This window comes from Rhinatrema bivittatum, chromosome 4, assembly GCF_901001135.1.
Source record: "Rhinatrema bivittatum chromosome 4, aRhiBiv1.1, whole genome shotgun sequence".
Lineage (NCBI taxonomy): Eukaryota > Metazoa > Chordata > Amphibia > Gymnophiona > Rhinatrematidae > Rhinatrema > Rhinatrema bivittatum.
In genome coordinates, this window is record NC_042618.1 from 442,609,628 (window position 1) to 442,622,284 (window position 12,657).

General features: G+C 45.7%; 1 protein-coding gene across 4 annotated transcripts in view; it reads left to right on the forward strand.

Moving 5' to 3' along the window:
* The first annotated feature begins 6,441 nt into the window (after window positions 1-6,441).
* NR2C1 (nuclear receptor subfamily 2 group C member 1) overlaps window positions 6,442-12,657 on the forward strand; it is a 110,090-nt gene continuing 103,874 nt past the window's right edge. For 2 of the 4 annotated variants that reach the window (XM_029601602.1, XM_029601604.1), the window contains exon 1: window positions 6,680-6,929. Coding sequence is in view for 1 of the 4 variants with exons in the window: in XM_029601600.1 (XP_029457460.1) it covers window positions 6,571-6,606 (36 nt within the window). In the remaining 3 variants the exon portion in view is untranslated. Of the gene's footprint in view, window positions 6,607-6,679; window positions 6,930-12,657 lie in introns of those variants that run through there. The other 2 variants (XM_029601600.1, XM_029601603.1) reach the window with 2 other exon arrangements.

Sequence of the window (12,657 nt, forward strand, 5' to 3'; positions counted from 1 at the left end):
TGTGCAATTCCCCAGCCTAACTCACTCCATGACAAATGTTCGCCTCAGGGAGCTTCCACTGAATGTGTCTCAACCCACAGGGCCCATCTTCTCGGTATTTATATAGGGCTATGTAAACCGAGTCCAACAAACTAATACAAACCACAGACTCTAGTCTAGGGTGAGAATCTCCCGAGGCGGAAGTCCAGTGAAGAGACGGAACCAGTACTGCCATCGGACTTTGCTCTTGTGGAAGTCTGGACTCCTCTGCCGACCAGTTCAGTCGGACTATCAGGGCAAACTCCTCACCCACCTGGCACAGGACTTCAAAAGCTTCTGCTAAAGACAGTTTTGTTGTCCTACAGAACCGACTGCTGTCATAAGGAGGTAGAATTAAGCCTGTATGGATAAGGACCACACATCAGTGGTCAACAAACCCCCCCGCCACTGACAGGATTACATTCATTACCCTCCACTGAAGGAGAAAAGTGAAAACTCCTACTCAGCCTCCCTTGGGTGCAGAAGCCTCTTTTGCAGACTTCTGAACCCAGGAGGCATGCGGCCTTGGCTAGGGTTAAACTGCACTAGACAACTTTAAAACAAATTCAGCCACTAAGACCGCGTGGTTCCTCGTGGCTGAACGTTGTGGGTGTGATTTTAAGCTGCGGAGCAGATGGAACCATCCATGCCTTAGGGGGTCAGCGAACAGCCCCAGACATGACGCTGACTTGTCTGGGATGCTTGTAAAACAACACGTTCACCTTTAGCAGCAGATACTTAAAAAAAATGTCCTCTCTTCACACGGAGGGGGAATTCCTTACACCTGCTCTTTGGGCAACGGATTCATACCAGAGGGAATCTGACAACAATACTGCGAGATGCCACATCATGTCGCATGCCATGCGACAGCCAGGCTGTGCGCCTGCTCGAAACAACACAGTGACATTCTCCTCCCCCAGATTGGTCCCTGAACCCCGCAGGATACTGACAGTTCAGGTAGAAAGCAGCTGCCCACAAGCAAATTCATCAGGAGAAAGAATGAAATAAAAAAAAAAGCACACCTTCCCTGGAAAGGAAAATAAGGTGCTGAGGGGAGAACATATCACGGTTTCGGCAGCTTGCATGCAGCCAGATTCCCTTCCTGTGACGATGTTTCACAAGGCAGGCAACACTGAGAAGCTGCTAAATCATTTCTCAGACAGCACTCGGAAAGAGTATCAAATAGGGATACTCTCTGCTCATACTCCTGGTTTTTGTTCAGAACTCTCAATCACCTGCAGTGTAACTGGGTTCTGGGCAATAAAGTCTCTGATCCAGCGAGCCCTCTACTCTGAACGAAAGCGAGGAGAGATGGTGGTGGTGGTGGTGGGGGGGGGGCACCTCACTATAGCACTCTACTGGCAATACAGCAAGGAGCTGTTGATCCTACAACTGTCACCAACTTCACCAAGGAGTTTACCAGTATTAACAAAAAAGAAAAGATAAAAGGGATTCACCCTCCCCACTTTTCTGTTCCTTACCTCCTACAGGTGGCCTGCAAGGAGCTGCTCCAATGCCATGGTTGACCGAAGGCTGTGCATAATCCCCACAAGAGAGCAGACAGCGTATGACAATATGACCCTCCCTGGAACAAGACACAAGAACTTCAGGTCACAAGCTGACACAGGAGGGATCACTGGAGGCCTTTGTCCTTCTCATGGGGGGAGGTAAAAAGGACTCCAATCCCTACCTCCTCTCCTGAGCCCCATCCCAAGTGGGTGAACCAAAAAGGAGTCAGTAGGAACTCATTCATGTATATAGGGGACTCCGCTGAAGATCTACCGACCACCATCCCCACAGACCTCTGGGTGCAGGTCTTGATGCTGCTAGCACTGAGGAGGGATCAGCAGAGGATACTGCAGGTCAGTGGTTGCAGCAGCGCCGAACAGTAACACAGCGTCCGCATCGCTTTGCATCAGTGTGGCGGTGTTCAACCAGGCAGTCGCTGTGCAGGTGGCTCAACGTCAGCACCGTCACATACTCCAACATTACGGCACGTTCCATCGCCCACATCACAGCAGGAGCTGATATCGATTCCCTGTTGCCTGTGGTACTACTGTGGATGGCACTGATGACGCCCATCACCCACTGTGCAATGCATCTGTGCAGATTCCTTCGGTACCAGGCCCTCAATGTCACCGGATGGCACTCAGTGGTGATTGTGGCTGAGAGCACCCAATGGTGACCGGTGCCGCCGAGTGGTACCCAGCACCAGCGAGGCTCACTGGTACCCGACAGTGCTTGACACTGATGGCACTTGATAGCACCCAGCGCCATATACCCCTTGATGGCAATAGGTGCAGATGGCACCCATGGTGCTCAAAAGTGCCCATGGCATTTGACAGCACTCCTGGAGTCGACAGTGCCCACGGGGCTCATCTGTGGAACTCAATGTGGCAGCATCAACCATGCTTCATGGCACCGAAAAGTCACCAGTCTATTCCCACGCGTGCTCTGGCACATGAACATGCATGGCTGCCCAATGTCAGAGGCATGACACCATCAGTGCATCAGCAGTGCCGATTGCCCTATGCTCAGGCTCTCCCCCACTCCTCATTGGAGACTGCTCTGCCAGAGCATGCTGGTAGGAGGGCAGGCAGGAAGCTGCATCATCTAGGGCACCAGAGGTGACTTACTTGGGCCTGTGGAGACCAGTGCAGTTCCCCAGGGAGTGGATGGGCTGAGCTCTCCCCTCTACCAAGGGAATATTCCTTCATCTAATCTAGTACCAACTGCAGTCCTATGTAGGACAGGGAGGGGTGGTTCTTCCTTGATCCTTTGCTGTCCGGGCCTCTGTTGATGTCTAGTGGCTGGACTAAATCTTATGGAGTCCCTGTCTGGGTGAAAACTCAGGCAAGTCCCTGGCCTAGAGGTTTAGGCCAGTCACACAGGGATCCTGAACCTGCAGGACCCACGAGGGAACAGACAAAGGCAAAAAACACACACAAGCTGGCAAGCTGTGGAAAGAAATAAACACATAAGTTGTTATTTAATAGAGGAATACAAAACCAAAAAAACTCCAACTATACTGCACTGGGCACTAGGCTTGCGCACCATGCGGTCAAGAGAAGTATTAAAAGGAAGAAAACTGAAAACAAAAGACTACCTAAAGGTACATGGGGGAGAAAACAAAACCATAGAGGGCCCTGCAAGAAAAATACAGCTCTGCAGCTCCAGAAATTTTCAATGCAGTAGCTGTGAAAGAGTAAAGAACCATGAACTGCAGGCACAGCAGAACAAAATGAGAATGAGGACCTCATCTGAGTCTGGGAGGCAGCTACAGCTGCTCAATTGAACATGCTGAAAGCTCAAACATCTTTGAGATCAAAGTTCTATGCAGGGCTCTATAGGATGACATCACTTCCATGTGAGGACGCCACCCTGTTTCTCTTGGGAGAATATACATCATCTCCCCCAAACCTATGCATCAACTGGATAGTTTATTTGTAAGCTTAATTTTTTAAATTAATACTCATATGCTAATACTACTGCACTCTTGTTAAGTTGAGCTCAAAAGGCAGAAGCAAAACTTAATGCTGACCTTTGACATACTTTAGCATTCTGGCTACCCTTTAGCATACTTTGGCATTCTTATAGCCGTAGCTATTTCCAGAGGTCTTGTTATGTTGCTATTTTTCTGCATCTTCACTAACTGCCCTGACTCCCCCCTCAAAGCACCCTACACTCTCTGCATCACTAGATATCCATCCAGCCTATATTTGTCTTCTAGACATAAAACCCAGGCTACATGGATTTAGTAATAATTTTTTTGAAACATGCTCACAAACTACTCAAGCAAAGAAATAAAAAATCTTCCAAGATATGAGAACTGTTTTTATGCCTTGGAAAATCTCTCATCCTGGGCTTCTCTTTGCCTGCCACTAAAGGGCAAAGGAGGATCAGAGAAAGTTTAAAAAATGTACATTTTTTCCTTTTCTAAATAGCTCTCAATGCTGGCCCCTTCCAGGAAATATAAAAGTTACATAAGGATCAGATTTTCCCCTTCAGCTTTATCAGGTAAAAATCTATAAGAATAGTCCTTCAAATTGCTCTCTAACAGCCAAATCTAGTCCTCATGGTACTATGTCTGGTGACTTTTTAAACAGGCTCCCAATGATAGATGGCACAGGGCACAACAAAAAGGCTTGTTTTATTCAAATGTCCCTTATAGTACAAAAAAAAACAAAACACAAAGTTTGGCTGTTAGTGCTGACCAAAATTTAAAAAAAATAAAGATGTGAGAAATTACAGAGAGATCAAGCTTCTCAAATTATTGGAAAACACAAAAAAACCAAAACCTAATCTGAGACCTTGTTAGCAGGATGTAGCCCAGGCTTGGATTTCCCTTTTGGCTCCCTTTCTTAACTGGTCTGTAGTCCTGGAGCATCAAGATTTCATGTTTAGAAAATGAATTAGTTCTAGTAGGAAAATGAAATAATTTCTTATAGGGGAAAGATCAGGCTTCTGTTAGTAGACTCAAGCCCGTGATGAGTCCATCTCATCACAGTACTTACCCAGTATAGGATGATCTACGACTCTAACCCCAACAATCAGGCCGATACAGTAAGGGCGCGCGGAAAACAGGCGCTCAGTGTTGAGCTCCTGCTTTCCTAATGTGCACCCAGTCACCTCTCCTGGGCACGCGATACACTATTTAAATGAGGGGGGTGGGGTGGGGTCATGCTAAAAAGGAGGCACTAGGGACAATAGAATGCGCCCTTAGCAGAAGAAGCCCAGGAGAGGTGGCTGTCAGCGGGTTTGGAAAACGGATGCTCAATTTTAGGAGCATCCATTTTCCTAACCTGTGCACATCCACGGGTTAGGAAAATGGACGCTCATAAAACTGAGCATCCGTTTTCCTAGTCTATCCATGGGTACACTTTTTAAATTTTATTTTTTAACTTTTCCTCTGACTTAATATTGCCATGATATTAAGTCGGAGGATGTACAGAAAAGCAGTATTCTCTGCTTTTCTGTACACTTTTTTGGGCTGCTCAGAAATTAACATCTGCTTTTGGCCAGGAGCACTTTTTTTTTTTTCCTGTATCTGGAGCAAATAGCTAATAGCCTCATCAACATGCATTTGCTTGTGATGACCACTATTAATTTCAGGGGGGGGGGGAGGGGGGTGGGGGGGTGGTGGAAGGGTTTAGACATGTTTTGGACACGGTAAACCCTATTGTAGTGGACACACATCCACCGGCAGGTTAAACGGTGCACTCAGCTGAGCACGCTTTACTGTATTGGCCTCAAAATGCACCATTACATTATTGACAACATAAGAAAAGCAGCATTATCTGTTACAATGTTCTAGTTGGCCATTCATTTCCTGTCGTTGTATTGGGGGCTTGTTCCTGTCCAAGAGTTTATTAAGCTGCCTTTTTATCGTATGCAGCAGCAGCTTTGAAAAATAGAAGCTTGATAAAAGCCGAGTAACAGTACTTGAAACGCGTACCGTGGAATACAACACAAACCATCTGTTTTTTAAAAGATGCATTCCAACACAAACCATTGTATTCCACGGCTTAGTGCTGAAGGGGTTCACTAAATGGCAAGATTTAGCTCTTTGAACATTTTTTACATCTTGCTTCTGCAGGTCTCCAAAGAAGAACTACCAAGTACGCCAACTTATACCTAAATGAAGATGCTCCAAAATCTCTCTGTTCTCCAAAGCAGGGCCGGATTTAAGATGTTGGCGCCCAGAGGCAGTACCGTACGGTGAGGTCAGAGTTACCCCCGTAGGAGCTCGAACAGCGGGGATTTCACACCGATGACAAAGCTGGGGAGGGATGTTCGGCCATGGTGCCACAGAGGTGATTCTTTGAAGTGGCAGGGGCACATGGCCCTAAAGTAAGTGGGCGAAGGCTCCTCTTAGGCCTGGCTATTTGACGCCCCTGGACAGCTGCCTATACCTAAAAACGGGCCGGTTCCAAAGATTGTTTTACTACGTAAGTATCCCCGCATCATCCAAATGTTGCTTTATGAAACAGAATAGATTCCTTTCTACTTCTTGCATTTTGCAATGAATTGGCTACAAGTTGTTTGGAGAAAGCCCCTTGCCTGCAGGAAACTGCACTAAACGTTCCTTATCACCTTCGCCCCCAGTCCCTTCCCAGCGCTCATGACTGTCATGATGCAGCTCGTCCTCCTCCAGCAAAACGATGCCGGGCAAATCTACTGTGGTCCTGGCAAAGAGGGTTACGAGCAGAGCGCAGGCTGCCCGGGGAGCCCCCCGCAATGCCGTGGGCTTTACGCAGATTTTCCTGCTTGCCCCAAAGCTACCTGGCGGCCAAAGAGGGAACGCGGGCCAGCCACCGGGCCTTTATGACTTCACAAACACATAAAAGGAGGGCGAAGCATGTGTAAATGTACATGCGCAGCTTTAGAAGTTCGCCTACGCGTCTAGCACGCTCGGGTGAAGAAGGCGCCGCGGCGATGCATGGGAGTTGTAGTTTACTGGGTACTGAAGTTCGGTTTCCTGCTGGTTTGGTTTCCGGACCCTGAAAGACTCCATTTCCCACAGTGCTGAGCAGAGTGGCATGGCGGAGAGCAATGACTGCGGAGTTTGACGAAGAAGTGGTGTTTGAGGTTAGTGGGTTGGTTGTGTAAAACTGTTCTTTTCGTTCTTGACAGCGCCATGGCCGTGTGCGCGCCGGGGGGTCGCTTTGCGGCAGGGCTTGGCTTTGCTCTGGGTAGGCCGCTGGAGTCTGACTGTTGGATGGATAGGAGAAGAGCTGAAGGCAGCCCCGGGGGCATCGTATCCTACTGACCGAGTCCTCGCTGTTTCCTGGAGGTTTTCGTCTGATTTACCCAGGCTTTCCAGACTCTTTCAGCCCTGCGTGATCTCTGACGAATAAGCGCAGTTTCTTGATGCTCATAATAGAACGATCCCAGCTCTTAATACATTCAGGGTATGGCTACAGCATTAAAACATCGGCCTTACTTTGGCGATATAAAAAGGAGGAAGAGCATGCGCCAGTTAAATTGTAAAACAATGAGAGGAAAAATAGTTTTAGACAAAATTAAGCCGATCTAGCAACAAGATTAACAGAGGAAAGCATTAGCGCAAAAAAAAAAAAATCGTTGTAGAAAAATGACATGCGTACAGTGCTTTAAAAACATCGGTATTACCTAGAATTGTTAAAATAACTTCTCTTTTTTTACTCGATTGTTTTCTTTTATGATCTTATTCCTTTTTAATTTGTATTTCCTATTTCAGTATATAAACGGCCGTTTTCCCGTAGCCACATCGTTTAGTCCTTTCCACTCTAGCTATTCGTGCTATAGTTATGTTTTGTACATATAAGGTTGCTGCCTGCTGGATTAGGATGTTCCAGTTCATAATGGTGGGAGTAGCTAAGTCGGATAAATATTTAAAAAACAAACCCCTTTAACCACAATTATCTAATATAGGGACTGATGAAATAAAATCCATGTTAAAATTGGAATTAAATTTTAGTGCGGATCTTACTTAAAGCACATGTTAGTTGACTTGGGCACAATCTCACATGCAAGACCATTTGGGCAAGGCATGCCAAGTGAAATCAAAGGGTAAGCTCTCTAGCGGGCCGATACAGTAAAAATCGCGGGAGAGCGGGCGAGCGCACAGGACATACTCCTGTGCGCATGATACAGTAAATTTATTTAAATTAGGGTCCGCGGCAAAAAGAGGCGCTGGGGACACTAGCGTGTCCCTAGCGCCTCTTTTTGGACAGGAGCAGCGGCTGTCAGCGAGTTTGACAGCCAATGCTCAATTTTGCCGGCGTCGGTTCTCAAACCCGCTGACAGCCAAGGGTTTGGAAACCGGACGCCAGCAAAATTGAGCGTCTGGTTTTCGAGCCGCGGGTCCATTTTAAATTTTGTTTTGCTTTTTTTTTAACTTTTGGGGCCTCCGACTTAATATCTCCATGATATGATATTAAATCGGAGAGTGCACAGAAAAGCAGTTTTTACTGCTTTTCTGTGCACTTCCCCGGCGCCGGCAGAAATTAACGCCAGCCTTTGGGTAGGTGCTAATTTCTTAAGGTAAAATGTGCAGCTTGGCTGCACATTTTACTTACTGTATCGCGCAGGAATACCTAATAGGGCCATCAACATGCATTTGCATGTTGCGGGCGCTACTAGGTTCGGTGGGGGGTAGGGGGGTTTATAGTGCGTCGAAAACGTGCGTCCAATCGTGGGTTAACAGTGCGCTCCATCGGCCTGTAGGGAAGGCACCTACAGCTGAACAGTACGCACTTTGGTGCTATGCATCTCAAATGGCTGTTGCCTGTTTGAATTTACTTGGCAAAATGGCCTTGCATGTGAGATTGACACTGGGCATCCCAACCTGCAAGTCCATTTTGGTCACACTCCTTCCAACTTCATGTGTTTACCTCCATACTCCTGGTTTAATGCACTCAAGTGGCTTTTCAGGTTAATTTCTTTGCCTGAATTAGAGTAAAAGTGAAATCGCATTTCTAGTGGCCGTGATATATTATTGCTGTGCCCATATGGTAGTGTCTTTCTACCAGACTGGGCGCAGTAATTGAATAGTTTTGGCCGCCAAAAATGTATTTTCTCCACCTCGGACCAAAGGCATAAGCTTACAAGGGCTTATACCTAGAGCTGAACAAAACATTTAGCTAGCTGTAAGTGCCCACTCCCAAAGAGCAAATTCTTACATCCAAGGCCCTTTTGGCAGCGAATGGCAAGTAAAATCAAAGCATAAACTCTCTCTGGGGTAGGAAACCTTAGCTAGCTTAACAAAGGTGGGATACCTAAAGCTGAACAGGATGTCAAAGTTGGATACATAGCACCGGAAGGCATACTTGTTCAGCTGAAGGTACCCACCCCAGAGAGCTTATGCTTTGATTTTACTTACCATGCTTGCAAAAATGGCATTGCACATGAGATTGGTACTCTGCTTCCCAACTTGTGGGCATATTCTCTCGTTCAAGGCCATTTTGACAAGGAATGGAAAATGAAATAAAATAATAAGCTCTCTGGGAAACTCACCTACAGCTAGATGAACAAAAGTGTAGGCTGTCTGGGTGCACACCAACAACTGAATAGTAAAAATGTTAGCACTACATGTACGTGTACAGTCCAGCTGTTTAAGAAAACAAAGAAAATCTGTGATTGGTGCCTGCCTCAGAGAGCTTACATTGGAAATGTAACTCACATTTCTGGTGGCAAATGTTATCTGTTGTGCCGCATGTAATATGCCACCTCAAACCCAGGAGGCTTTACATTTCCAGTGTAAGCTCTCTGGGGAAGGCACCTATAGCTGAACAGTATGTCAAAGTCTGAATGCACAACACCACATGCATACTATTCAGCTGAAGGTGCCTTCCCAAGAGAGCTTATGTGTAAGTTCCCTGGGGAGGGCATCTACAGGTAAACTCTACACCAAAGGTGGATGCACACTGCCTGTGTAGGTGCCCTCCCTGAGAGCACTGGACATTACTCCACCCTGGACTCAGGAGTTTAAACTCACATTTCTGGTGGCCAAAGTTATTCTATTGCTGGGTCCAATTTGGTAAAAGCAGGTAGACACGACCACACTGGGCCCAGCAATAGTATAATATGGTCACCAGAAATGTGAGTTAAGTTTTACTCCTGCTCTGCCGCAGAAGGTAAATTTCCAGTATTAATAAAATGTGCTTTACGCTATCTTCCTTTTAACTCGCGTCCCTGCATTGCTGCGGAATAGCTAATGCCTTGTTTTAGATGGGATTTATATGCTCCCGTGCTAATCTTAGTGCTGGTTTTGACTTCTGTTTTAGGGTGCATTTTTTAGGGGTTAAAACCCCTGTTACCTACCTACGCCAGAAAAATGGACGCATAAACAGCTACGCTAACATTAGCATGCCTTGTTACATCGGCCCCATAAAGGGGGGGGTTTCTGAATATGAATTGATAAGTTTTAAACTTTGTGACTAGCACAATGCTGAATTTGCTGGAGGATTAAAATGGTTGTTAGTGTAGCATTAACTTGAAGAGCACCTTTTAAAATACTATACACAACTGTGTTTCTGGTCCAGCTGGCATTATGTTTCTCTGCCTGCGACTAATTGCTTTCGCTTTAGGCAGCCTGTCACTGATTACCTTCTAGCATCCCATTAGCTTACTGCTTCAGGAATTAATGTTTTGGGGTTTTGTTTTGTGTTTTTTGTACGAGTAAAGAAAAATGCAGAGGGAGAGGGGTACTACTGATTTCTTTGGAAAACTGATTTTGAATAGCAAAATTAGGCCCTGGTGTAATAAGATGTGAGCACAAACTGTGTGCTGAACCTTAGTGCACATTGGGGTAGATTTTTAAAGTTATGCGCGGGCGTAGATTTGTTCGCGCAACCCAGTGCGAACAAATCTACGCCCGATTTTATAACGCGCACATGTTATAAAATCCAGGGTCGACGCACGCAGGGGGGTGCACAGTTGTGCAACCTGCGCGCGCCAAGCAGCCTGCCTCCGTTCCCTCCGAGGCCGTTCCGAAATCGGAGCGGCCTCGGAGGGAGCTTTTTTCCGGCTTCCCCTCCCTTCCCCTACCTAACCCACCCCCCAGCCCTAACTAAATCCCCCCCCCCTATCTTTGTTAAGAAAGTTATGCCTGCCTGAGGGCTGCCGGTGCACCATTCCCCAGCCCGGGGGCTGGTTCGGAGGCCTCTTCCACGCCCCCGGGTCGGCACCACACCCACGGCTCCCCTCCCGGAACGCCCTGGAATGCCGCGCCGCCCCCGACACCCCCCTCCCCGAGCAAAGCCCCGGGACTTGCGCGCGTAAATCCGGCTGGGTTTATGCGCACAGGGCTTTTAAAATCTGCCCCATTCGTTGCAGTGCACCCAGCATGTGGAATCGGAGACCCTGGAAGGCTGGCAGTGAGACCTGTTATTTAAAGTTTAGGAATATATATATATATATATATATATATATATATATAATATAGGTGTTCTGGCAGTTTTCAGCTGCATTTGATTAATTTTGATGAGTATGAGTTGTTCTTGGCTAATGCTGGGCTGGAACTGCTTGGTGTTTCATTAATTTGGGGGGTGTATTAGGTTTGTCAGAGGTACACCGAATTACCTTTTAATGATTTATGTATGACTGAATTGTTGTTTACATTATTTATTTTAAAAAAATTTACATTGCATGACATAAAAAAAAATATGAAAACCAAAACACAGGCCACCAGCACCATTTAAGGACTTTAGGCAAGGAGCACTTTGCAGTTGCTTTGAGAGAGTTCTGTTCATTGTCCTGAGATCACAGGGTTAGAATTAAAGGCTAAAAAAAAGTAAGTTGTTTTTTTTTTTATGCCTTTTTCAAGGACTTTATCAGATTGCTGTTACTATTTGCTTGTCTATATGTCTTATTTGTAAATCTCCATGATGCCTCTAAAGGAGTGTGAGAAAGGTGCCCCTTGGTGTCTCGGGCAGTGAAAGCCGCTGCTGGGGAAGGCCATGTCACTGCTGACAGCTCTCACAGGGCCGCAGACACCTGTCGCCATCTTTGCTCAGGTGTAACTCCTCAGAATCCTCCTTTTCCGATCTCTTTTTAATTGATATCTCACTTCTGGAAAGCTGCTCCTACCAGGACTGTGAATGTAGTGGCTGTGATCGATTGCTCGCTCGCTCACGACAGATAGCAGCCCATGCTGAGGCGTCTCGGTGCTGTAAGGCAGCATAACAAAGTGATAAAAAGTGGCATGAGATGGAAGTCTTTTCTTTTTTTTTTTTTTTTGAGGTCGAAGGTGGCGTTTCCACTTGTGATAGATTTATTTATTTAGATTTATATTCTGCTTTTTGCACTTTTTTCAGTGCTTCAAAGTGGATTACATTCAGGTACTGTAGGTATTTCCCTATCCCCAGAGGGTTTACAATCTAACAGGCCGATACAGTTTATTATTAATCCCCGTAGCCGTCAATGGAGGATTTCAGAGATAGAGGTCAAATGTCTTCCTATTTGTTATGGAAGGCTACTTGGTATTTATAAAATCAGCAATGATTGGAAACCGTTTAGGCTCATTTCATTTATTTATTTAGTCATTTTATATACTGTCGTATCATGTCAAGATCACAAGAGTTTACAAAATAACATACATAATATTGAAAATAAAAGGAAAAATATTTATAAAATAGAATAAACTAATAAAAACAGTAAAATAAATACAACACAGGTTGTCACATTTAGACTGGAAGTAAGGATTAAATGTAGCTCTTATCATTAATATTACTGTTCATAACTCGATGATTCCTCTCACTCTCTCTCTTAAACAGGGTTATATGCATTTTTAAACAACCATGTTTTAGCTCACATTTAAATCTCTTCATATCAGTTAGCGTATGCAGCGTCTCAGGAATGAGTTCCATAAGTCATTTGGATCATGAAAGGTTTTAATGATCCAAAGACAAACCTTTTCCGTTGGGGAAAAAAACCAGCAGAACCAGGGGTCACGATTTAGAACTCCAGGGAGGAAGACTCAGAACAAATGTCAGGAAGTATTTCTTCACGGAGAGAGTGGTGGATGCCTAGAACGCCCTTCCGGAGGAAGTGGTGAAGACCAAAACTGTGAAGGATTTCAAAGGGGTATGGGATAAACACTGTGGATCCATAAAGCCTAGAGGATCAAAAAGCCTAGAGGATGAGAATGAAGAGAAG